Source organism: Salmo salar, unplaced genomic scaffold (assembly GCF_905237065.1).
Source record: "Salmo salar unplaced genomic scaffold, Ssal_v3.1, whole genome shotgun sequence".
Classification (NCBI taxonomy): domain Eukaryota; kingdom Metazoa; phylum Chordata; class Actinopteri; order Salmoniformes; family Salmonidae; genus Salmo; species Salmo salar.
Window position 1 is genome coordinate 360760 of NW_025550947.1, and position 27160 is coordinate 387919.

The following is a 27160-nucleotide window of genomic DNA, read 5'->3' on the forward strand; positions in this document are numbered from 1 at the left end:
GCTAGGGATCTTACTATAGACCAGCTAAGGATCTTACTACAGACCAGCTAGGGATCTAACTATAGACCAGCTAGGGATCTTACTATAGACCAGCTAGGGATCTTACTACAGACCAGCTAGGGATCTAACTATAGACCAGCTGGGGATCTTACTATAGACCAGCTAGGGATCTTACTACAGACCAGCTAGGGATCTTACTACAGACCAGCTAGGGATCTAACTATAGACCAGCTAGGGATCTTACTACAGACCAGCTAGGGATCTTACTACAGACCAGCTAGGGATCTAACTATAGACCAGCTAGGGATCTTACTACAGACCAGCTAGGGATCTAACTATAGACCAGCTAGGGATCTAACTACAGACCAGCTAGGGATCTAACTACAGACCAGCTAGGGATCTTACTATAGACCAGCTAGGGATCTTAATATAGACCAGCTAGGGATCTAACTATAGACCAGCTAGGGATCTTACTACAGACCAGCTAGGTATCTAACTATAGACCAGCTAGGGATCTTACTTTAGACCAGCTAGGGATCTTACTATAGACCAGCTAGGTATCTAACTATAGACCAGCTAGGGATCTAACTATAGACCAGCTAGGGATCTTACTATAGACCAGCTAGGGATCTAACTATAGACCAGCTAGGGATCTTACTATAGACCAGCTAGGGATCTTACTACAGACCAGCTAGGGATCTAACTATAGACCAGCTAGGGATCTTACTATAGACCAGCTAGGGATCTTACTACAGACCAGCTAGGGATCTTACTACAGACCAGCTAGGGATCTAAATATAAACCAGCTAGGGATCTTACTATAGACCAGCTAAGGATCTTACTACAGACCAGCTAGGGATCTAACTATAGACCAGCTAGGGATCTTACTATAGACCAGCTAGGGATCTTACTACAGACCAGCTAGGGATCTAACTATAGACCAGCTGGGGATCTTACTATAGACCAGCTAGGGATCTTACTACAGACCAGCTAGGGATCTTACTACAGACCAGCTAGGGATCTAACTATAGACCAGCTAGGGATCTTACTACAGACCAGCTAGGGATCTTACTACAGACCAGCTAGGGATCTAACTATAGACCAGCTAGGGATCTTACTACAGACCAGCTAGGGATCTTACTACAGACCAGCTAGGGATCTAACTATAGACCAGCTAGGTATCTAACTATAGACCAGCTAGGGATCTTACTATAGACCAGCTAGGGATCTTACTATAGACCAGCTAGGTATCTAACTATAGACCAGCTAGGGATCTAACTATAGACCAGCTAGGGATCTTACTATAGACCAGCTAGGGATCTAACTATAGACCAGCTAGGGATCTTACTATAGACCAGCTAGGGATCTTACTACAGACCAGCTAGGGATCTAACTATAGACCAGCTAGGGATCTTACTATAGACCAGCTAGGGATCTTACTACAGACCAGCTAGGATCTTACTACAGACCAGCTAGGGATCTAAATATAAACCAGCTAGGGATCTTACTATAGACCAGCTAAGGATCTTACTACAGACCAGCTAGGGATCTAACTATAGACCAGCTAGGGATCTTACTATAGACCAGCTAGGGATCTTACTACAGACCAGCTAGGGATCTAACTATAGACCAGCTGGGGATCTTACTATAGACCAGCTAGGGATCTTACTACAGACCAGCTAGGGATCTTACTACAGACCAGCTAGGGATCTAACTATAGACCAGCTAGGGATCTTACTACAGACCAGCTAGGGATCTTACTACAGACCAGCTAGGGATCTAACTTTAGACCAGCTAGGGATCTTACTACAGACCAGCTAGGGATCTTACTACAGACCAGCTAGGGATCTAACTATAGACCAGCTAGGGATCTAACTACAGACCAGCTAGGGATCTTACTATAGACCAGCTAGGGATCATACTATAGACCAGCTAGGGATCATACTATAGACCAGCTAGGGATCTTACTATAGACCAGCTAGGGATCTTACTACAGACCAGCTAGGGATCTAACTATAGACCAGCTAGGGATCTATAGACCAGCTAAGGATCTTACTACAGACCAGCTAGGGATCTAACTATAGACCAGCTAGGGATCTTACTATAGACCAGCTAGGGATCTTACTACAGACCAGCTAGGGATCTAACTATAGACCAGCTAGGGATCTTACTATAGACCAGCTAGGGATCTTACTACAGACCAGCTAGGGATCTAACTATAGACCAGCTAGGGATCTTACTATAGACCAGCTAGGGATCGTACTACAGACCAGCTAGGGATCTAACTATAGACCAGCTAGGGATCATACTGTATACCAGCTAGGGATCATACTACAGACCAGCTAGGGATCTTACTACAGACCAGCTAGGGATCTTACTACAGACCAGCTAGGGATCTAACTATAGAACACCTAGGGATCTTACTACAGACCAGCTAGGGATCTTACTACAGACCAGCTAGGGATCTAACTATAGACCAGCTAGGGATCTTACTACAGACCAGCTAGGGATCTTACTACAGACCAGCTAGGGATCTTACTACAGACCAGCTAGGGATCTAACTATAGACCAGCTAGGGATCATACTGTATACCAGCTAGGGATCTTACTACAGACCAGCTAGGGATCTTACTACAGACCAGCTAGGGATCTAACTATAGAACACCTAGGGATCTTACTACAGACCAGCTAGGGATCTTACTACAGACCAGCTAGGGATCTAACTATAGACCAGCTAGGGATCTTACTACAGACCAGCTAGGGATCTTACTACAGACCAGCTAGGGATCTTACTACAGACCAGCTAGGGATCTAACTATAGACCAGCTAGGGATCTTACTACAGACCAGCGAGAGATCTTACTACAGACCAGCTAGGGATCTAACTATAGACCAGCTAGGGATCTAACTATAGACCAGGTAGGGATCTAACTATAGACCAGCTAGGGATCTAACTATAGATCAGCTAGGGATCTTACTATAGACCAGCTAGGGATCTAACTACAGACCAGCTAGGGATCTTACTATAGACCAGCTAGGGATCTTACTACAGACCAGCTAGGGATCTTACTACAGACCAGCTAGGGATCTAACTATAGACCAGCTAGGGATCTAACTATAGACCAGCTAGGGATCTAACTATAGATCAGCTAGGGATCTTACTATAGACCAGCTAGGGATCTAACTACATACCAGCTAGGGATCTTACTATAGACCAGCTAGGGATCTAACTATAGACCAGCTAGGGATCTTACTATAGACCAGCTAGGGATCTTACTACAGACCAGCTAGGGATCTTACTACAGACCAGCTAGGGATCTAACTATAGACCAGCTAGGGATCTAACTATAGACCAGCTAGGGATCTAACTATAGATCAGATAGGGATCTTACTATAGACCAGCTAGGGATCTAACTACAGACCAGCTAGGGATCTTACTATAGACCAGCTAGGGATCTTACTATAGACCAGCTAGGGATCTTACTATAGACCAGCTAGGGATCTTACTATAGATCAGCTAGGGATCTTACTATAGACCAGCTAGGGATCTAACTATAGCCTAGCTAGGGATCTTACTATAGACCAGCTAGGGATCTTACTATAGACCAGCTAGGGATCTTACTATAGACCAGCTAGGGATCTTACTATAGACCAGCTAGGGATCTAACTATAGACCAGCTAGGGATCTTACTATAGACCAGCTAGGGATCTAACTATAGACCAGCTAGGGATCTAACTATAGACCAGCTAGGGATCTTACTATAGACCAGCTAGGTATCTAACTATAGACCAGCTAGGGATCTTACTATAGACCAGCTAGGGATCTTACTATAGACCAGCTAGGGATCTTACTATAGATCAGCTAGGGATCTTACTATAGACCAGCTAGGGATCTAACTACAGACCAGCTAGGGATCTAACTATAGACCAGCTAGGGATCTAACTACAGACCAGCTAGGGATCTAACTATAGACCAGCTAGGGATCTAACTATAGACCAGCTAGGGATCTAACTATAGACCAGCTAGGGATCTAACTACAGACCAGCTAGGGATCTAACTACAGACCAGCTAGGGATCTAACTATAGACTAGCTAGGGATCTTACTTTAGACCAGCTAGGGATCTTACTATAGACCAGCTAGGGATCTTACTATAGACCAGCTAGGGATCTAACTACAGACCAGCTAGGGATCTTACTATAGACCAGCTAGGGATCTTACTATAGACCAGCTAGGGATCTAACTATAGACCAGCTAGGGATCTAACTACAGACCAGCTAGGGATCTAACTACAGACCAGCTAGGGATCTTACTATAGACCAGCTAGGGATCTTACTATAGACCAGCTAGGGATCTAACTATAGACCAGCTAGGGATCTTACTACAGACCAGCTGGGGATCTAACTATAGACCAGGTAGGGATCTAACTATAGACCAGCTAGGGATCTAACTATAGATCAGCTAGGGATCTTACTATAGACCAGCTAGGGATCTAACTACAGACCAGCTAGGGATCTTACTATAGACCAGCTAGGGATCTTACTACAGACCAGCTAGGGATCTTACTACAGACCAGCTAGGGATCTAACTATAGACCAGCTAGGGATCTAACTCTAGACCAGCTAGGGATCTAACTATAGATCAGCTAGGGATCTTACTATAGACCAGCTAGGGATCTAACTACAGACCAGCTAGGGATCTTACTATAGACCAGCTAGGGATCTTACTATAGACCAGCTAGGGATCTAACTATAGACCAGCTAGGGATCTTACTATAGACCAGCTAGGGATCTTACTACAGACCAGCTAGGGATCTTACTACAGACCAGCTAGGGATCTAACTATAGACCAGCTAGGGATCTAACTATAGACCAGCTAGGGATCTAACTATAGATCAGCTAGGGATCTTACTATAGACCAGCTAGGGATCTTACTATAGACCAGCTAGGGATCTTACTACAGACCAGCTAGGGATCTTACTACAGACCAGCTAGGGATCTAACTATAGACCAGCTAGGGATCTAACTACATACCAGCTAGGGATCTTACTATAGACCAGCTAGGGATCTAACTATAGACCAGCTAGGGATCTTACTATAGACCAGCTAGGGATCTTACTACAGACCAGCTAGGGATCTTACTACAGACCAGCTAGGGATCTAACTATAGACCAGCTAGGGATCTAACTATAGACCAGCTAGGGATCTAACTATAGATCAGATAGGGATCTTACTATAGACCAGCTAGGGATCTAACTACAGACCAGCTAGGGATCTTACTATAGACCAGCTAGGGATCTTACTATAGACCAGCTAGGGATCTTACTATAGACCAGCTAGGGATCTTACTATAGATCAGCTAGGGATCTTACTATAGACCAGCTAGGGATCTAACTATAGACTAGCTAGGGATCTTACTATAGACCAGCTAGGGATCTTACTATAGACCAGCTAGGGATCTTACTATAGACCAGCTAGGGATCTTACTATAGACCAGCTAGGGATCTAACTATAGACCAGCTAGGGATCTTACTATAGACCAGCTAGGGATCTAACTATAGACCAGCTAGGGATCTAACTATAGACCAGCTAGGGATCTTACTATAGACCAGCTAGGTATCTAACTATAGACCAGCTAGGGATCTTACTATAGACCAGCTAGGGATCTTACTATAGACCAGCTAGGGATCTTACTATAGATCAGCTAGGGATCTTACTATAGACCAGCTAGGGATCTTACTACAGACCAGCTAGGGATCTAACTATAGACCAGCTAGGGATCTTACTATAGACCAGCTAGGGATCTTACTACAGACCAGCTAGGGATCTTACTACAGACCAGCTAGGGATCTAACTATAGACCAGCTAGCGATCTTACTATAGACCAGCTAGGGATCTTACTACAGACCAGCTAGGGATCTAACTATAGACCAGCTAGGGATCTTACTATAGACCAGCTAGGGATCTTACTACAGACCAGCTAGGGATCTAACTATAGACCAGCTAGGGATCATACTGTATACCAGCTAGGGATCTTACTACAGACCAGCTAGGGATCTTACTACAGACCAGCTAGGGATCTAACTATAGAACACCTAGGGATCTTACTACAGACCAGCTAGGGATCTTACTACAGACCAGCTAGGGATCTAACTATAGACCAGCTAGGGATCTTACTACAGACCATCTAGGGATCTTACTACAGACCAGCTAGGGATCTTACTACAGACCAGCTAGGGATCTAACTATAGACCAGCTAGGGATCTTACTACAGACCAGCGAGGGATCTTACTACAGACCAGCTAGGGATCTAACTATAGACCAGCTAGGGATCTAACTATAGACCAGGTAGGGATCTAACTATAGACCAGCTAGGGATCTAACTATAGATCAGCTAGGGATCTTACTATAGACCAGCTAGGGATCTAACTACAGACCAGCTAGGGATCTTACTATAGACCAGCTAGGGATCTTACTACAGACCAGCTAGGGATCTTACTACAGACCAGCTAGGGATCTAACTATAGACCAGCTAGGGATCTAACTATAGACCAGCTAGGGATCTAACTATAGATCAGCTAGGGATCTTACTATAGACCAGCTAGGGATCTAACTACATACCAGCTAGGGATCTTACTATAGACCAGCTAGGGATCTAACTATAGACCAGCTAGGGATCTTACTATAGACCAGCTAGGGATCTTACTACAGACCAGCTAGGGATCTTACTACAGACCAGCTAGGGATCTAACTATAGACCAGCTAGGGATCTAACTATAGACCAGCTAGGGATCTAACTATAGATCAGATAGGGATCTTACTATAGACCAGCTAGGGATCTAACTACAGACCAGCTAGGGATCTTACTATAGACCAGCTAGGGATCTTACTATAGACCAGCTAGGGATCTTACTATAGACCAGCTAGGGATCTTACTATAGATCAGCTAGGGATCTTACTATAGACCAGCTAGGGATCTAACTATAGACTAGCTAGGGATCTTACTATAGACCAGCTAGGGATCTTACTATAGACCAGCTAGGGATCTTATTATAGACCAGCTAGGGATCTTACTATAGACCAGCTAGGGATCTAACTATAGACCAGCTAGGGATCTTACTATAGACCAGCTAGGGATCTAACTATAGACCAGCTAGGGATCTAACTATAGACCAGCTAGGGATCTTACTATAGACCAGCTAGGTATCTAACTATAGACCAGCTAGGGATCTTACTATAGACCAGCTAGGGATCTTACTATAGACCAGCTAGGGATCTTACTATAGATCAGCTAGGGATCTTACTATAGACCAGCTAGGGATCTAACTACAGACCAGCTAGGGATCTAACTATAGACCAGCTAGGGATCTAACTACAGACCAGCTAGGGATCTAACTATAGACCAGCTAGGGATCTAACTATAGACCAGCTAGGGATCTAACTATAGACCAGCTAGGGATCTAACTACAGACCAGCTAGGGATCTAACTACAGACCAGCTAGGGATCTAACTATAGACTAGCTAGGGATCTTACTATAGACCAGCTAGGGATCTTACTATAGACCAGCTAGGGATCTTACTATAGACCAGCTAGGGATCTAACTACAGACCAGCTAGGGATCTTACTATAGACCAGCTAGGGATCTTACTATAGACCAGCTAGGGATCTAACTATAGACCAGCTAGGGATCTAACTACAGACCAGCTAGGGATCTAACTACAGACCAGCTAGGGATCTTACTATAGACCAGCTAGGGATCTTACTATAGACCAGCTAGGGATCTAACTATAGACCAGCTAGGGATCTTACTACAGACCAGCTGGGGATCTAACTATAGACCAGCTAGGGATCTTACTATAGACCAGCTAGGGATCTAACTATAGATCAGCTAGGGATCTTACTATAGACCAGCTAGGGATCTAACTACAGACCAGCTAGGGATCTTACTATAGACCAGCTAGGGATCTTACTACAGACCAGCTAGGGATCTTACTACAGACCAGCTAGGGATCTAACTATAGACCAGCTAGGGATCTAACTATAGACCAGCTAGGGATCTAACTATAGATCAGCTAGGGATCTTACTATAGACCAGCTAGGGATCTAACTACAGACCAGCTAGGGATCTTACTACAGACCAGCTAGGGATCTTACTATAGACCAGCTAGGGATCTTACTACAGACCAGCTAGGGATCTTACTACAGACCAGCTAGGGATCTAACTACAGACCAGCTAGGGATCTAACTACAGACCAGCTAGGGATCTTACTACAGACCAGCTAGGGATCTTACTACAGACCAGCTAGGGATCTTACTATAGACCAGCTAGGGATCTAACTATAGACCAGCTAGGGATCTTACTATAGACCAGCTAGGGATCTTACTATAGACCAGCTAGTGATCTTACTACAGACCAGCTAGGGATCTTACTACAGACCAGCTAGGGATCTTACTATAGACCAGCTAGGGATCTAACTGTAGACCAGCTAGGGATCTTACTATAGACCAGCTAGGGATCTTACTATAGACCAGCTAGGGATCTTACTACAGACCAGCTAGGGATCTTACTATAGACCAGCTAGGGATCTTACTATACACCAGCTTGGGATCTTACTATAGATCAGCTAGGGATCTTACTACAGACCAGCTAGGGATCTTACTACAGACCAGCTAGGGATCTTACTATAGACCAGCTAGGGATCTAACTATAGACCAGCTAGGGATCCTACTATAGATCAGCTAGGGATCTTACTATAAACCAGCTAGGGATCTAACTATAGACCAGCTAGGGATCTTACTATAGACCAGCTAGGGATCTTACTATAGACCAGCTAGGGATCTTACTACAGACCAGCTAGGGATCTTACTACAGACCAGCTAGGGATCTTACTATAGACCAGCTAGGGATCTAACTATAGACCAGCTAGGGATCTTACTATAGACCAGCTAGGGATCTTACAATAGACCAGCTAAGGATCTTAGTACAGACCAGATAGGGATCTTAATATAGACCAGCTAGGGATCTAACTATAGACCACCTAGGGATCTTACTACAGACCAGCTAGGGATCTTACTACAGACCAGCTAGGGATCTAACTATAGACCAGCTAGGGATCTTACTACAGACCAGCTAGGGATCTTACTACAGACCAGCTAGGGATCTTACTACAGACCAGCTAGGGATCTAACTATAGACCAGCTAGGGATCTTACTACAGACCAGCGAGGGATCTTACTACAGACCAGCTAGGGATCTGACTATAGACCAGCTAGGGATCTAACTATAGACCAGGTAGGGATCTAACTATAGACCAGCTAGGGATCTAACTATAGATCAGCTAGGGATCTTACTATAGACCAGCTAGGGATCTAACTACAGACCAGCTAGGGATCTTACTATAGACCAGCTAGGGATCTTACTACAGACCAGCTAGGGATCTTACTACAGACCAGCTAGGGATCTAACTATAGACCAGCTAGGGATCTAACTATAGACCAGCTAGGGATCTAACTATAGATCAGCTAGGGATCTTACTATAGACCAGCTAGGGATCTAACTACAGACCAGCTAGGGATCTTACTATAGACCAGCTAGGGATCTAACTATAGACCAGCTAGGGATCTTACTATAGACCAGCTAGGGATCTTACTACAGACCAGCTAGGGATCTTACTACAGACCAGCTAGGGATCTAACTACAGACCAGCTAGGGATCTAACTATAGACCAGCTAGGGATCTAACTATAGATCAGCTAGGGATCTTACTATAGACCAGCTAGGGATCTAACTACAGACCAGCTAGGGATCTTACTATAGACCAGCTAGGGATCTTACTATAGACCAGCTAGGGATCTTACTATAGACCAGCTAGGGATCTTACTATAGATCAGCTAGGGATCTTACTATAGACCAGCTAGGGATCTAACTATATACTAGCTAGGGATCTTACTATAGACCAGCTAGGGATCTTACTATAGACCAGCTAGGGATCTTACTATAGACCAGCTAGGGATCTTACTATAGACCAGCTAGGGATCTAACTATAGACCAGCTAGGGATCTTACTATAGACCAGCTAGGGATCTAACTATAGACCAGCTAGGGATCTAACTATAGACCAGCTAGGGATCTTACTATAGACCAGCTAGGGATCTAACTACAGACCAGCTAGGGATCTAACTATAGACCAGCTAGGGATCTAACTATAGACCATCTAGGGATCTAACTATAGACCAGCTAGGGATCTAACTACAGACCAGCTAGGGATCTAACTACAGACCAGCTAGGGATCTAACTATAGACTAGCTAGGGATCTTACTATAGACCAGCTAGGGATCTTACTATAGACCAGCTAGGGATCTTACTATAGACCAGCTAGGGATCTAACTACAGACCAGCTAGGGATCTTACTATAGACCAGCTAGGGATCTTACTATAGACCAGCTAGGGATCTAACTATAGACCAGCTAGGGATCTAACTACAGACCAGCTAGGGATCTAACTACAGACCAGCTAGGGATCTTACTATAGACCAGCTACGGATCTTACTATAGACCAGCTAGGGATCTAATTATAGACCAGCTAGGGATCTTACTACAGACCAGCTGGGGATCTAACTATAGACCAGGTAGGGATCTAACTATAAACCAGCTAGGGATCTAACTATAGATCAGCTAGGGATCTTACTATAGACCAGCTAGGGATCTAACTACAGACCAGCTAGGGATCTTACTATAGACCAGCTAGGGATCTTACTACAGACCAGCTAGGGATCTTACTACAGACCAGCTAGGGATCTAACTATAGACCAGCTAGGGATCTAACTATAGACCAGCTAGGGATCTAACTATAGATCAGCTAGGGATCTTACTATAGACCAGCTAGGGATCTAACTATAGACCAGCTAGGGATCTTACTACAGACCAGCTAGGGATCTAACTATAGACCAGCTAGGGATCTAACTATAGACCAGCTAGGGATCTAACTATAGATCAGCTAGGGATCTTACTATAGACCAGCTAGGGATCTAACTACAGACCAGCTAGGGATCTTACTATAGACCAGCTAGGGATCTAACTATAGACCAGCTAGGGATCTTACTATAGACCAGCTAGGGATCTTACTACAGACCAGCTAGGGATCTTACTACAGACCAGCTAGGGATCTAACTATAGACCAGCTAGGGATCTAACTATAGACCAGCTAGGGATCTAACTATAGATCAGCTAGGGATCTTACTATAGACCAGCTAGGGATCTAACTACAGACCAGCTAGGGATCTTACTATAGACCAGCTAGGGATCTTACTATAGACCAGCTAGGGATCTTACTATAGACCAGCTAGGGATCTTACTATAGATCAGCTAGGGATCTTACTATAGACCAGCTAGGGATCTAACTATAGACTAGCTAGGGATCTTACTATAGACCAGCTAGGGATCTTACTATAGACCAGCTAGGGATCTTACTGTAGACCAGCTAGGGATCTTACTATAGACCAGCTAGGGATCTAACTATAGACCAGCTAGGGATCTTACTATAGACCAGCTAGGGATCTAACTATAGACCAACTAGGGATCTAACTATAGACCAGCTAGGGATCTTACTATAGACCAGCTAGGTATCTAACTATAGACCAGCTAGGGATCTTACTATAGACCAGCTAGGGATCTTACTATAGACCAGCTAGGGATCTTACTATAGACCAGCTAGGGATCTTACTATAGATCAGCTAGGGATCTTACTATAGACCAGCTAGGGATCTAACTACAGACCAGCTAGGGATCTAACTATAGACCAGCTAGGGATCTAACTACAGACCAGCTAGGGATCTAACTATAGACCAGCTAGGGATCTAACTATAGACCAGCTAGGGATCTAACTATAGACCAGCTAGGAATCTAACTACAGACCAGCTAGGGATCTAACTACAGACCAGCTAGGGATCTAACTATAGACTAGCTAGGGATCTTACTATAGACCAGCTAGGGATCTTACTATAGACCAGCTAGGGATCTTACTATAGACCAGCTAGGGATCTAACTACAGACCAGCTAGGGATCTTACTATAGACCAGCTAGGGATCTTACTATAGACCAGCTAGGGATCTAACTATAGACCAGCTAGGGATCTAACTACAGACCAGCTAGGGATCTAACTACAGACCAGCTAGGGATCTTACTATAGACCAGCTAGGGATCTTACTATAGACCAGCTAGGGATCTAACTATAGACCAGCTAGGGATCTTACTACAGACCAGCTAGGGATCTAACTATAGACCAGCTAGGGATCTTACTATAGACCAGCTAGGGATCTTACTATAGACCAGCTAGGTATCTAACTATAGACCAGCTAGGGATCTAACTATAGACCAGCTAGGGATCTTACTATAGACCAGCTAGGGATCTTACTACAGACCAGCTAGGTATCTACCTACAGACCAGCTAGGGATCTAACTATAGACCAGCTAGGGATCTTACTATAGACCAGCTAGGGATCTAACTATAGACCAGCTAGGGATCTTACTATAGACCAGCTAGGGATCTTACTATAGACCAGCTAGGGATCTAACTATAGACCAGCTAGGGATCTTACTATAGACCAGCTAGGGATCTTACTATAGACCAGCTAGGGATCTTACTATAGACCAGCTAGGGATCCTACTATAGACCAGCTAGGGATCTTACTATAGACCAGCTAGGGATCTTACTATAGACCAGCTAGGGATCTTACTATAGACCAGCTAGGGATCTTACTATAGACCAGCTAGGGATCTTACTATAGACCAGCTAGGGATCTTACTATAGACCAGCTAGGGATCTTACTACAGACCAGCTAGGGATCTTACTACAGACCAGCTAGGGATCTTACTACAGACCAGCTAGGGATCTTACTATAGACCAGCTAGGGATCTAACTACAGACCAGCTAGGGATCTTACTACAGACCAGCTAGGGATCTTACTACAGACCAGCTAGGGATCTTACTACAGACCAGCTAGGGATCTAACTACAGACCAGCTAGGGATCTTACTACAGACCAGCTAGGGATCTTACTACAGACCAGCTAGTGATCTAACTACAGACCAGCTAGGGATCTAACTACAGACCAGCTAGGGATCTTACTACAGACCAGCTAGGGATCTTACTACAGACCAGCTAGGGATCTTACTACAGACCAGCTAGGGATCTTACTACAGACCAGCTAGGGATCTTACTACAGACCAGCTAGGGATCTAACTACAGACCAGCTAGGGATCTAACTACAGACCAGCTAGGGATCTTACTACAGACCAGCTAGGGATCTTACTACAGACCAGCTAGGGATCTTACTACAGACCAGCTAGGGATCTAACTATAGACCAGCTAGGGATCTTACTATAGACCAGCTAGGGATCTTACTATAGACCAGCTAGTGATCTTACTACAGACCAGCTAGGGATCTTACTACAGACCAGCTAGGGATCTTACTATAGACCAGCTAGGGATCTAACTATAGACCAGCTAGGGATCTTACTATAGACCAGCTAGGGATCTTACTACAGACCAGCTAGGGATCTTACTACAGACCAGCTAGGGATCTTACTATAGACCAGCTAGGGATCTTACTATAGACCAGCTTGGGATCTTACTATAGATCAGCTAGGGATCTTACTACAGACCAGCTAGGGATCTTACTACAGACCAGCTAGGGATCTTACTATAGACCAGCTAGGGATCTAACTATAGACCAGCTAGGGATCCTACTATAGATCAGCTAGGGATCTTACTATAGACCAGCTAGGGATCTAACTATAGACCAGCTAGGGATCTTACTATAGACCAGCTAGGGATCTTACTATAGACCAGCTAGGGATCTTACTACAGACCAGCTAGGGATCTTACTACAGACCAGCTAGGGATCTTACTATAGACCAGCTAGGGATCTAACTATAGACCAGCTAGGGATCTTACTATAGACCAGCTAGGGATCTTACAATAGACCAGCTAAGGATCTTAGTACAGACCAGATAGGGATCTTAATATAGACCAGCTAGGGATCTTACAATACACCAGCAAGGAATCTTGCTATAGATCAGCTAGGGATCTTACTATAGACCAGCTAGGGATCTTACTACAGACCAGCTAGGGATCTTACTATAGACCAGCTAGGGATCTAACTATAGACCAGCTAGGGATCCTACTATAGACCAGCTAGGGATCTTACTATAGACCAGCTAGGGATCTTACTATAGACCAGCTAGGGATCTTACTACAGACCAGCTAGCGATCTTACTATAGACCAGCTAGGGATCTTACTATAGGCCAGCTAGGAATCTTACTATAGGCCAGCTAGGGATCTTACAATAGACCAGCTAGGGATCTTAGTACAGACCAGATAGGGATCTTAATATAGACCAGCTAGGGATCTTACAATACACCAGCAAGGAATCTTGCTATAGACTAGCTAGGGATCTTACTATAGACCAGCTAGGGATCTTACTACAGACCAGCTAGGGATCTTACTATAGACCAGCTAGGGATCTAACTATAGACCAGCTAGGGATCCTACTATAGATCAGCTAGGGATCTTACTATAGACCAGCTAGGGATCTTACTATAGACCAGCTAGGGATCTTACTACAGACCAGCTAGGGATCTTACTACAGACCAGCTAGCGATCTTACTATAGACCTGCTAGGAATCCTACTATAGGCCTGCTAGGGATCCTACTATAGGCCTGCTAGGGATCCTACTATAGACCTGCTAGGGATCCTACTATAGGCCTGCCAGGGATCCTATTATAGGCCAGCTAGATATCCTACTATAGGCCTGCTAGGTACTCTATAATAGGCCAGCTGACTGCAGAATGCCAAATGCATCAAAAGTGAAGGGGGTTGGGGGGGATAAATAATGTTGCCTCCAATGTGATTAATATGATGTTACCAGCTAGGCCTGTCATGGACAGATTGGTGAATCTGTTGTTGGCTAAAACCATTCTAGCACCCTCCTCCTGAACAGGGTTCAACAACCAGTTACTGAGTTACTGTAGGTCTGGACAGGAACAGGGTTAGAAAGATCAGAACCCAGTTGGAACACTGAATATTGTTATAAAATGGCAGTTGACAGGGCTTTACATAAGGTATAGACACATTTTGCCTTGCCACATTCAGCCTTCCAAGTTTTCCAAGCTTTAGAATTTTGGAGTAGCTGAACATTCAACCATTCATTTTAACCTAAAGTTTACCTTTGACCCCTATAGCTTATGTGCTTGAGATAGAGGGGAAATGAAACACTTCTACGCAGCATTCTGGAACTTGAACTTTCAGTTTGACTTACTTCCTGTTAACGACGATGGCTTTTATCTGAACCTACCATCCAGTGGTACATTAGTTCATAATTTTTTGACCAAATAAGGTAAAGGATATGCTGATGTTGACACAAAAGGTGGGGTCTCTCAGACTATAAAAAACTTGTGGACACGTTATTTCAATCTTACATTGATGGTCATTCATTTAACATATTTGTATGTATCCATTTTCAACTCTCATAGACTGTGGTAAGATTTATTTTCTCTATTTCACCAGATATGATTATTTCATGCATTGTCTGATTCTAATGTAATATGTTAGTGTCTCAGGGAGACTAAGCAGGTGAACTGTAACTGGGACAAAGTACATATCTACAATACATGTGGAAAGTATTCAGACCCCTTGACTTTTTCCACATTTTGTTACGCTACAGCCTTATTCTGAAATGTATTAAATTGTTTTTTTCCCCCTCATCAATCTACATGCAAAACCCCATAATGAAAAAACCCCTGGAAATATTACATTTACATAAGTATTCAGACCCTTTACTCAGTACTTTGTTGAAGCACCTATGGCAGCGATTACAGGCTTGAGTCTTCTTGGGAATGACACTACCAGCTTGGCACACCTGTATTTGGGGAGTTTCTTCCATTCTTCTCTGCATATCCTCTCAAGGTCTGTCAGGTTGGATGGTGAGCGTCGCTGCGCAGCTATTTTCAGGTCTCTCCAGAGATGTTCAATCGGGTTCAACTCTGTGCTCTGGCTGGGCCACTCAAGGACATTCAGAGACTTGTCCCGAAGCCACTCCTAAGTTGTCTTGGCTGTGTGCTTAGGGTCATTGTCCTGTTGGAAGGTGAACCTTCGCCCAAGTCTGAGGTCCTCAGCGCTCTGTACTTTGCTCCGTTCATCTTTCCCTCATTCCTGACTGATATCCCAGTCCCTGCAGCTGAAAAACATCCCCATAGTATGATGTTGCCACCACCATGCTTCACCGTAGGGATGGTGCCAGGTTTCCTTCAGACGTGACACTTGGCATTCAGGCCAAAGTGTTCAATATTGCTTTCTTCAGACCAGAGCATCTTGTTTCTCATGGTCTGAGAGTCCTCAAGGTGCCTCTTGGCAAACTCCAAGCAGGCTGTTATGTGCCTTTTACTACCATCTGTCTGGCCACTCTAACATAAAGGCCTAATTGGTGTAGTGCTGCAGAGATGGTTGTCCTTCTGGAAGGTTCTCCCATCTCCACAGAGGAACTCTGGAGCTATGTCAGAGTGACCATCTGGTTCTTGGTCACCTCCCTGACCAAGGCACTTCTCAACCGATTGCTCAGTTTGGCTGGGCGGCCAGCTTTAGGAAGAGTCTTGGTGGATCCAAACTACTTCAATTTAAGAATGATGGAGGCCACTGTGTTCTTGGGGACCTTCATTTTTTGGTACCCTTTCCCAGATTAGTGCCTCGACACAATCCTGTCTCGGAGCTCTACGGACAATTCCTTTGACATCATGGCTTGGTTTTTGCTCTGACATGCAATGTCAACTGTGGGACCTTATATAGACAGACCTTATAATGGTCTGAATACTTATGTAAATAATGTATTTTTGTTTTTTAATACATTTGCAAAAAAAATCAAAAACATGTTTATACTTATCATTATGGGGTATTTTATGTAGATCGATGAGGATTTAAAACAAATAAAAATCATTCTACGATAAGGCTGTAACGTAAAAAAAATTGTAAAAAGTCAAGGGGTCTGAATACGTTCTGAATGCACTGTATGTCAAATACTGAAGTGTGCTTGATTTAGCTTGACCACTGTGCATGTGTTGCTAGTTGGGTAGAGTTTGGGACTCTCCTATTTTGTCCTTTGTACTGGGTAAGCTAAGTCAAACTCACCTCAAGTATTTGACTTGCTGATACATAAGACACAGATACAAACCTACACTAGAGCTGAAGTAACAGAGGAAAATATAGCATTTGACTTCTAGAAATGTAAGAGACAATCTATAAAAACACAGGTGGAGAATCCAACAATGCAGACCATGGATATTGATGATGACACGTCTCCCAACAAGCCCAGTGTTACATTTTCAGGTATCAATTCAAGTACAAACTCATAGCTTTTGCTCCTTACATTCCTGGATAATATAAGTATTTTAACATTACCAGAGAGAGTTCAAAGCTCTTACATGATATTTCCCTGTGATTCAGTACATTTTCAGTGGTGGAAGAGACCATCCGGAGTTGCTGCAGTGTGTCTGGGGCTGCTGTGTGTTCTCCTATTGGCTGGGATCATAGGCCTGTCTGTCTACTGTAAGTTTAGTATGTTGTTTTGTAAACTTCAATGGTGTGATAGTTACACATATTTGAATAATTGATCAACTTTTCCCTTTTACAGATGGAGTCATTGATCATCACTGCTCAACAGAGAGAGACCAACATGCCAGTTACAGCCTTCTGACTAAAGGAGATCAGCAACCAACCAGTTATAATAACTTGACAAAAGAGGGAGACCAGATACAGACCAATTACAACACCCTGACTGAAGAGAGAGACCTAAATACCAGGACCACTGAGAGAGACCAGTTACAGAACAGTCTAAATACCAGGACCACTGAGAGAGACCAGTTACAGAACAGTCTAAATACCAGGACCACTCGGAGAGAGACCAGATACAGAATAATCTAAATACCAGGACCACAGAGAAAGACCAGTTACAGAACAGTCTAAATACCAGGACCACTGAGAGAGACCAGTTACAGAACAGTCTAAATACCAGGACCACTGAGAGAGACCAGTTACAGAACAGTCTAAATACCAGGACCACTGAGAGAGACCAGTTACAGAACAGTCTAAATACCAGGACCACTGAGAGAGACCAGTTACAGAACAGTCTAAATACCAGGACCGCTGAGAGAGACCAGTTACGGAACAGTCTAAATACCAGGACCACTGAGAGAGACCAGTTACAGAACAGTCTAAATACCAGCACCTCTGAGAGAGACCAGTTACGGAACAGTCTAAATACCAGGACCAAAGAGAGAGACCAGTTACAGAACAGTCTAAATACCAGGACCACTGAGAGAGACCAGTTACAGAACAGTCTAAATACCAGGACCGCTGAGAGAGACCAGTTACAGAACAGTCTAAATACCAGGACCGCTGAGAGAGACCAGTTACAGAACAGTCTAAATACCAGGACCACTGAGAGAGACCAGCTACAGAATAGTCTAAATACCAGGACCACTGAGAGAGACCAGTTACAGAACAGTCTAAATACCACGGCCTCTGAGAGAGACCAGCTACAGAATAGTCTAAATACCACGACCACTGAGAGAGACCAGTTTAAAACGAGGCTTAGGTTCTATGGTGAGTGCAGTCTTTAATTTTCTTAATTTAAAAATACAATTTTATTTCATACTTAGAAGAGATTTAATTATTTATTTCTTTATTTTTTATTTCACCTTTATTTAACCAGGTAGGCTAGTTGAGAACAAGTTCTCATTTGCAACTGCGACCTGGCCAAGATAAAACATAGCAATTCGACACATACAACAACACAGAGTTACACATGGAATAAACAAAACATACAGTCAATAATACAGTAGAACAAAATAAATATATTTGGTATACTTTTAAATGCCTGCTGTTCTGTTGTGTTTATTTCAGAGAAACCCTGTGTGGATGGATGGTGGAAGTTTGGCACCAGCTGTTACTATGTCTCCTCCACAATGGACACAGGTGGGGGTGGTCAGAAGGACTGCAGAACAATGGGTGCTGATTTGGTTATTATAAACAGCAGAGAAGAACAGGTAATAGATAACACATTAGTAATACTACAATACTACTGTTTCATTATTATTATTATCTCTCATTAGTTTTCAACATGTTTAATTCTGTGTGGTTACAGGGTTAATTCTGTGTGGTTACAGGGTTAAAACAAAAACAATTCAAAGGGTTATGGTTAGGGGTTAAGGTTTGGGCTATGGGTTGGGGAAAGGATTAAAACTAAAATGATTAAACACAACGCTCTGTTTCCATCAAGTACTCTCCCAGCTTGCTAGAGCATTGTGAACTGCCGTGGTGCAGTCATCAGAGAGTGCTTGGTCTGTGTGGTCTGAGCACGCTTCCCTTCTGGGCATCATGAGTTTGCACCAGTGTTCTGCAACAGTTTGGTATTGTTTTAGTGAGCACTGAGGAAGGAATATATGGAAGTACTCAGGACCTTTTCAAACATCCTGAATCCCCTTGTATTTCTAGTGACCAGGCTGAGTACATTATTCTACTACTACTACTACTACTATTAGACTACTACTACTATTATTTATAAAATGTAGAAGTGTTTCTCTGCTGTGGAGATTAAATAATGGCCATTGTTTTTCATCAACAATGATATTATAGATATTTATCAATGGATTTAAGAAGAATGTCTGGATTGGTGCATATAAAAAAGATGCAATCTGGAAGTGGGTTGGCGACACACCATTTAAACCTACGTGAGTGAACAGGTTCTGGAATACTTTTACACTCTTTTTTTCTGTGGTAATAAATGAATTTTTACAGTCTGATAATCTGGTCCTCAGCTAGCTCTCTCTCTCCCTCTGTAGAATGGTAACAACTGATCCTGGGGACTAGGTTAACTGTCTGATTCTCTATGTAGAATGGTAACAACTGATCCTGGGGACTAGGTTAACTGTCTGATTCTCTATGTAGAATGGTAACAACTGATCCTGGGGACTAGGTTAACTGTCTGATTCTCTATGTAGAATGATAACAACTGAGCCTGGGGACTAGGTTAACTGTCTGATTCTCTATGTAGAATGGTAACAACTGAGCCTGGGGACTAGGTTAACTGTCTGATTCTCTATGTAGAATGGTAACAACTGAGCCTGGGGACTAGGTTAACTATCTGATTCTCTATGTAGAATGGTAACAACTGATCCTGGGGACTAGGTTAACTGTCTGATTCTCTCTGTAGAATGGTAACAACTGATCCTGGGGACTAGGTTAACTGTCTGATTCTCTCTGTAGAATGGTAACAACTGAGCCTGGGGACTAGGTTAACTGTCTGATTCTCTATGTAGAATGGTAACAACTGATCCTGGGGACTAGGTTAACTGTCTGATTCTCTATGTAGAATGGTAACAACTGAGCCTGGGGACTAGGTTAACTGTCTGATTCTCTATGTAGAATGGTAACAACTGAGCCTGGGGACTAGGTTAACTGTCTGATTCTCTATGTAGAATGGTAACAACTGATCCTGGGGACCTAGGTTAACTGTCTGATTCTCTATGTAGAATGGTAACAACTGATCCTGGGGACTAGGTTAACTGTCTGATTCTCTATGTAGAATGGTAACAACTGATCCTGGGGACTAGGTTAACTGTCTGATTCTCTATGTAGAATGGTAACAACTGATCCTGGGGACTAGGTTAACTGTCTGATTCTCTATGTAGAATGGTAACAACTGATCCTGGGGACTAGGTTAACTGTCTGATTCTCTATGTAGAATGGTAACAACTGATCCTGGGGACTAGGTTAACTGTCTGATTCTCTATGTAGAATGGTAACAACTGATCCTGGGGACTAGGTTAACTGTCTGATTCTCTATGTAGAATGGTAACAACTGATCCTGGGGACTAGGTTAACTGTCTGATTCTCTATGTAGAATGGTAACAACTGAGCCTGGGGACTAGGTTAACTGTCTGGTTCTCTCTGTAGAATGGTAACAACTGAGCCTGGGGACTAGGTTAACTGTCTGATTCTCTATGTAGAATGGTAACAACTGAGCCTGGGGACTAGGTTAACTGTCTGATTCTCTATGTAGAATGGTAACAACTGATCCTGGGGACTAGGTTAACTGTCTGATTCTCTATGTAGAATGGTAACAACTGAGCCTGGGGACTAGGTTAACTGTCTGATTCTCTATGTAGAATGGTAACAACTGATCCTGGGGACTAGGTTAACTGTCTGGTTCTCTCTGTAGAATGGTAACAACTGATCCTGGGGACTAGGTTAACTGTCTGATTCTCTATGTAGAATGGTAACAACTGATCCTGGGGACTAGGTTAACTGTCTGATTCTCTATGTAGAATGGTAACAACTGATCCTGGGGACTAGGTTAACTGTCTGATTCTCTATGTAGAATGGTAACAACTGAGCCTGGGGACTAGGTTAACTGTCTGGTTCTCTCTGTAGAATGGTAACAACTGATCCTGGGGACTAGGTTAACTGTCTGATTCTCTATGTAGAATGGTAACAACTGAGCCTGGGGACTAGGTTAACTGTCTGATTCTCTCTGTAGAATGGTAACAACTGATCCTGGGGACTAGGTTAACTGTCTGATTCTCTATGTAGAATGGTAACAACTGATCCTGGGGACTAGGTTAACTGTCTGATTCTCTATGTAGAATGGTAACAACTGAGCCTGGGGACTAGGTTAACTGTCTGATTCTCTATGTAGAATGGTAACAACTGAGCCTGGGGACTAGGTTAACTGTCTGATTCTCTATGTAGAATGGTAACAACTGAGCCTGGGGACTAGGTTAACTATCTGATTCTCTATGTAGAATGGTAACAACTGATCCTGGGGACTAGGTTAACTGTCTGATTCTCTCTGTAGAATGGTAACAACTGATCCTGGGGACTAGGTTAACTGTCTGATTCTCTCTGTAGAATGGTAACAACTGATCCTGGGGACTAGGTTAACTGTCTGATTCTCTATGTAGAATGGTAACAACTGAGCCTGGGGACTAGGTTAACTATCTGATTCTCTATGTAGAATGGTAACAACTGATCCTGGGGACTAGGTTAACTGTCTGATTCTCTATGTAGAATGGTAACAACTGAGCCTGGGGACTAGGTTAACTATCTGATTCTCTATGTAGAATGGTAACAACTGATCCTGGGACCTAGGTTAACTGTCTGATTCTCTATGTAGAATGGTAACAACTGAGCCTGAGGACTAGGTTAACTGTCTGATTCTCTATGTAGAATGGTAACAACTGAGCCTGGGGACTAGGTTAACTGTCTGATTCTCTATGTAGAATGGTAACAACTGATCCTGGGGACTAGGTTAACTATCTGATTCTCTATGTAGAATGGTAACAACTGATCCTGGGGACTAGGTTAACTGTCTGATTCTCTATGTAGAATGGTAACAACTGATCCTGGGGACTAGGTTAACTGTCTGATTCTCTATGTAGAATGGTAACAACTGATCCTGGGGACTAGGTTAACTGTCTGATTCTCTATGTAGAATGGTAACAACTGATCCTGGGGACTAGGTTAACTGTCTGATTCTCTATGTAGAATGGTAACAACTGAGCCTGGGGACTAGGTTAACTGTCTGATTCTCTATGTAGAATGGTAACAACTGATCCTGGGGACTAGGTTAACTGTCTGATTCTCTATGTAGAATGGTAACAACTGAGCCTGGGGACTAGGTTAACTGTCTGGTTCTCTCTGTAGAATGGTAACAACTGAGCCTGGGGACTAGGTTAACTGTCTGATTCTCTATGTAGAATGGTAACAACTGATCCTGGGGACTAGGTTAACTGTCTGATTCTCTATGTAGAATGGTAGCAACTGAGCCTGGGGACTAGGTTAACTGTCTGATTCTCTATGTAGAATGGTAACAACTGATCCTGGGGACTAGGTTAACTGTCTGATTCTCTATGTAGAATGGTAGCAACTGAGCCTGGGGACTAGGTTAACCGTCTGATTCTCTGTTGTATTGGATGATTTTCAACTCTGATTCTCTGTGTTGTTTATAGCTATTGGATGGAAGGGGAACCAAATAATTTGAATGACAAGGCGGCTTGTGTTGAGATCTCACAGACGGCATCAGACCCATTGAAGAGCTGGAAGGATGGACCGTGTATTCCAAAACACTGGGTGTGTGAAAAACCATTAATGTAACCCCATATATCATGGAGTTGTTCTGGTTTTCCCTGTTAGTCTTAACCTGTTTTTGTTTCTATGTGTAACTACATATGAAAGATGTATTTGATATCTTTAAAGACACCAGAGCTATGTGAGTTTATCCACTGTTCATCAGGCCCAGGGGAGTGGAACTGTGGTCTAGTAGGCTTTAAACTGTGGTTTACATTTTTACCTATATGGTGTACATATACCAATTTAAAAATACACTGTTTTCATTTAAGTTTTTACAATTATCAATCCATTTCAAATGCAGCAGTGTTCTATGTTTGCTTCTATTCTGTTCCATATGTACCATGTGTTCATTCTACTGATTAAATACACCTATATACTGTGATCCAGGTATATAATTTACTTGTCAGGTATACTGTATTGCTAAGTGTTATAATGTACCAGTGTTTTCCTTATAAATGGTATCAGTTATTAGTTGTCATAGCACATTAAAAACACTTTAGTTAATAGATAGAAAATAGTCCTTATCATAAAAGTTATAGCATTACCAGAATAGACACTAGATGAGTTGTGTCATTCATGGACATCTGACCAGAGCCCGTACTCACAAAGAGTCCCAGAGTAAGAGTGCTGATCTAGGATCAGTTTTGTCTTTGACCTCTCTCAGTTGTTACCATTCTACATAGAGCATCAGACAGTTAACCAGGACAATCGGTTTTAGAGATATTTTACTCAATAAGAGTAATGTGTTTCTAGTTGCGCAGAGTTTGCACTTTTGGGACTATCCCATTAGTTTCTTAGTACTGGTTAAGCTAAGTCAAGCTCAATTATTTACATAAGAAATAAATATTAAAGTAAGAGACGATCTATGCAAATGCAGGTGGAGAGGAAGTGGAGAATCCAACAATGCAGACCGGATATTGATGATGACACGTGCACCAACAAGCCCAGGAAAAGGAAGATGGCGTTTGTGTTAAATATTAATGTATCAATCAATGTACACAAATGGAAACACACACACACACACACTTTAACAGGTGAGAGTACTGCAGTAAATATATGTTTCGTAATGATCAATAGAGCAACTAAACCCTTACAACCAGAGATAAGCCACAAATATCTGATGTTATAATACTCTGTGATTCAGGAAATTTTCTGTGCTGGAAGATGCTGTTAGAAATTTATGTTATTCTTCAATGACATAAACTTCAAAGCAAATCAGGAGGAGAAAAATAGGTTTATTCAGAGAGGACAAATCAAGATGTTATGCTGGGAGGTAGATGTTTAGTCTCCCCTGTCCTCAGCTTTTCCCCAAAGAACAAAGGAACAGGATGCCATTTATAACCCCCCACCCTAGCCTGGGATTGGCCAATCAGAAGTCCTTGCAGTACAACTTGGCTAATGGCTAAATAACCAGTATCCTGCTCCCGACTTGATGTACAGACCAATGAAAACGTGTCACATGTAGCACACGTCGAGTGACATTCCACAGATTCTGAACAGATGTTGTACTGCAACCGAACTCCTATTTACAATTCGCTATTGACCATTAGAACTCTAGTTTTTAGTCCTCTCATCCTCTCAAACTCTCAAACTCTGCGTTGTGTATTTATCTTCGACATATTCTTATAATACCCTCTAGAGTTTCTATACTGGGATCATAGGCATGTTTGTCTACTGTAAGTTTACTATACATTAATAGTGAGTTACTGTTTGTTTTGACTGAAATATTTATCAGATTCAATGATGTGATAGTTAGTGTTTGAGGAACTTTTCTCTTTTACAGAATGTTGGGTTAAAAGGTTAATAAGGTTAGGGTTAGCTAAAAGGGTTACGGTTAGGGTCAGGGGAAGGGTTAACTAAAAGGGTTAATGTTAGGGTCAGGAAGGGTTAGCTAAAACGTTAAGGTTAGCGTCAGGGGAAAGGTTAACTAAAAGGGTTAATGTTATGGTCGGGAAGGGTTAGCTAAAATGTTTAAGGTTAGCGTCAGGGGAAAGGTTAACTAAAAGGGTTATTGTTATGGTCGGGAAGGGTTAGCTAAAACGTTTCAGGTTAAGGTCAGGGGAAGGGTTAGCTAACATGCTAAGTAGTTGCAAAGTAGATAAAATGTAGTGTAATAAAGATAATCTAACGTTTTACCTAATGATATATAAGGAGGGCATTTGCACAACATGCTTCACAACAGCACACAACAAAACTCCAGAGACATATTGAGCAACCAACTGATACCAATCACGAGCACACCCAGAGACAGATGGCTGACTTAAGCACTCACACAACATGTCAAAAAAGGAAGCGCCCTAGCCACACGAACTGACCACTGGTGTAAAAAACAACATCCCATGACTATCGCAACCACCCAGACACGACTTAGCAGAAAACACACACACACACACACACACACACACACACACACACACACACTTATGGGTGCTGGACTCCGAGGACAAAGGACATTGCCAAGGGCCAATGGGAAGTCGACACCACCCGGAGAGTGGACCGTCCCTCCACTCATCGACCAGTCAGGAGAGCGGACCTACTAGACTCAACGTCAACACACTGTTATTTCATTGTATAAATTAAACGCACACTATGTTTCGGGGCTCTCTTCTGCTAGTTCCCTATGAGCTAAACGAACGAGTCCGTGCACGCTTTGCCAAATATCTTTGTCTCATAATAAACTGCCTTACTATAAACTGAATCCACCCGGTCCAGCGTCTTGACTTGGTCTCCTTCTCAAGTAACTGATCATCAACAGTAGTAAGTAGTTGAAAAGTTGCAAATGAGCTAAAATGCTAATGTTGTACGTGATGAACATACTAAAGTTGTCCAAACCCAAACCTTTGGTTTGCTAGATGTTTGCCTACCTATCCACACTGCCCAACCACCCTATTTTAGTTTATGCCTTAAGTAACGATCTATATTACGTATCCATACCTAACACAACATATCATACTAAATGGAGTGTCTTGGATTTATATAGAGAATAATACAAAATGCTCTGAGACCAGGCTGCGGGAAAGAGACATGTCCACTGAAGTCCTGGGGTCACTGAAGCCAGGAGAAGTGTAATGACTCATGAAAACTTGAATTGACAAAATGTATATTACTGTGTGAATTCAATTGTTGTGTTTGTTTTTTTTCAAGAGCTTTTAAAGAGCTGCACATGTTTATCACATTGTATGTTTTCTGGTAGATGTATTTTAAAGTGACTGGATTGTATGTTGGGTTCACTGGTTATCAGGAACATCCCTGTTGTCTGGTCAGAACATTCAAACTGATTAGATTAGAATCTGGATGTGTGTTCCTGTCTTTTATCTTTACTAGCAACGTGCTAAGATATGTTCATTCAGGTTGGGGGTGCATTTCCTCTTGAATTTGGTTAAAAGGGCAGTGAATTCACTCATACTTTGAGGTCTTGCTACCAAAGTGTCAGACTCTTTTGAGAAGGCTTTCCACTAGATGTTGGAACATTGCTGCATGGACTTGCTTCCATTCAGCCACAGGATCATTTGTGATGTCGGTAACTGATGTTGGGCGAGTAGGCCTGGCTTGCAGTTGGCGTTCCAATTCATTCCAAAGGTGTTTGATGGGGTTGAGGTCAGGGCTCTGTGCAGGCCAGTCAATTTCTTCCACAATGATCTCAACAACCTATTTCTGCATTGACCTAGCTCTGTGCACAGGGGCATTGTCATGCTCAAACAGCAAGGAACATTTGTCCTACTCCACCAACCAAACTTTACAGACTGCACTATGCATTGGGGCAGGTAGCGTTCGCCTGTCATCCCCCAAACTCAGATTTGTCCGTCACACTGCCAGATGGTGAAGCGTGATTCATCACTCCAGAGAACACGTTTCCACTGCTCCAGAGTCCAATGTCGGCAAGCTTTACACCACTCCACCCGATGCTTGGCATTGCACATGGCCATGTTGAAAGTCACTGATAACAGCACTCACAATCCTTATTAGCCATACAGTTTGTATTATTT

At 42.9% G+C, this 27160-nt stretch overlaps 1 protein-coding gene across 3 annotated transcripts; it reads left to right on the forward strand.

Annotated features, from left to right (window-relative positions):
* Window positions 1-15402: 15402 nt before the first annotated feature.
* On the forward strand, window positions 15403-25732 carry LOC106597530 (CD209 antigen-like protein 2). 3 transcript variants are annotated; one of them, XM_045714187.1, is made up of 8 exons: window positions 15403-15532; window positions 17297-17372; window positions 17490-17591; window positions 17677-17825; window positions 18485-18647; window positions 18948-19090; window positions 19680-19774; window positions 24052-25732. In XM_045714187.1, exons 2-8 carry the CDS (start codon window positions 17312-17314, stop codon window positions 24146-24148), a joined length of 810 nt encoding a protein of 269 aa, XP_045570143.1. In that variant the 5' UTR covers window positions 15403-15532; window positions 17297-17311; the 3' UTR covers window positions 24149-25732. The 3 variants fall into 3 exon arrangements, with proteins under 3 accessions (XP_045570143.1, XP_045570142.1, XP_045570144.1); XM_045714186.1 differs by lacking the exon at window positions 24052-25732 and adding an exon at window positions 23054-23556; XM_045714188.1 differs by lacking the exons at window positions 19680-19774; window positions 24052-25732 and adding an exon at window positions 23054-23556.
* Window positions 25733-27160: the final 1428 nt, after the last annotated feature.

What these genes read in the sequence shown, in the direction of transcription:
- LOC106597530 (XM_045714186.1), top strand. Translation starts at nt 17,312, where the DNA reads ATGCAGACCATGGATATTGATGATGACACGTCTCCCAACAAGCCCAGT. An exon ending in CATAGGCCTGTCTGTCTACT is followed by an intron (nt 17,592 to 17,676) that starts GTAAGTTTAGTA and finishes TCCCTTTTACAG; the next exon opens with ATGGAGTCATTGATCATCAC. An exon ending in ATTACAACACCCTGACTGAA is followed by an intron (nt 17,826 to 18,484) that starts GAGAGAGACCTA and finishes ACCAGGACCACT; the next exon opens with GAGAGAGACCAGCTACAGAA.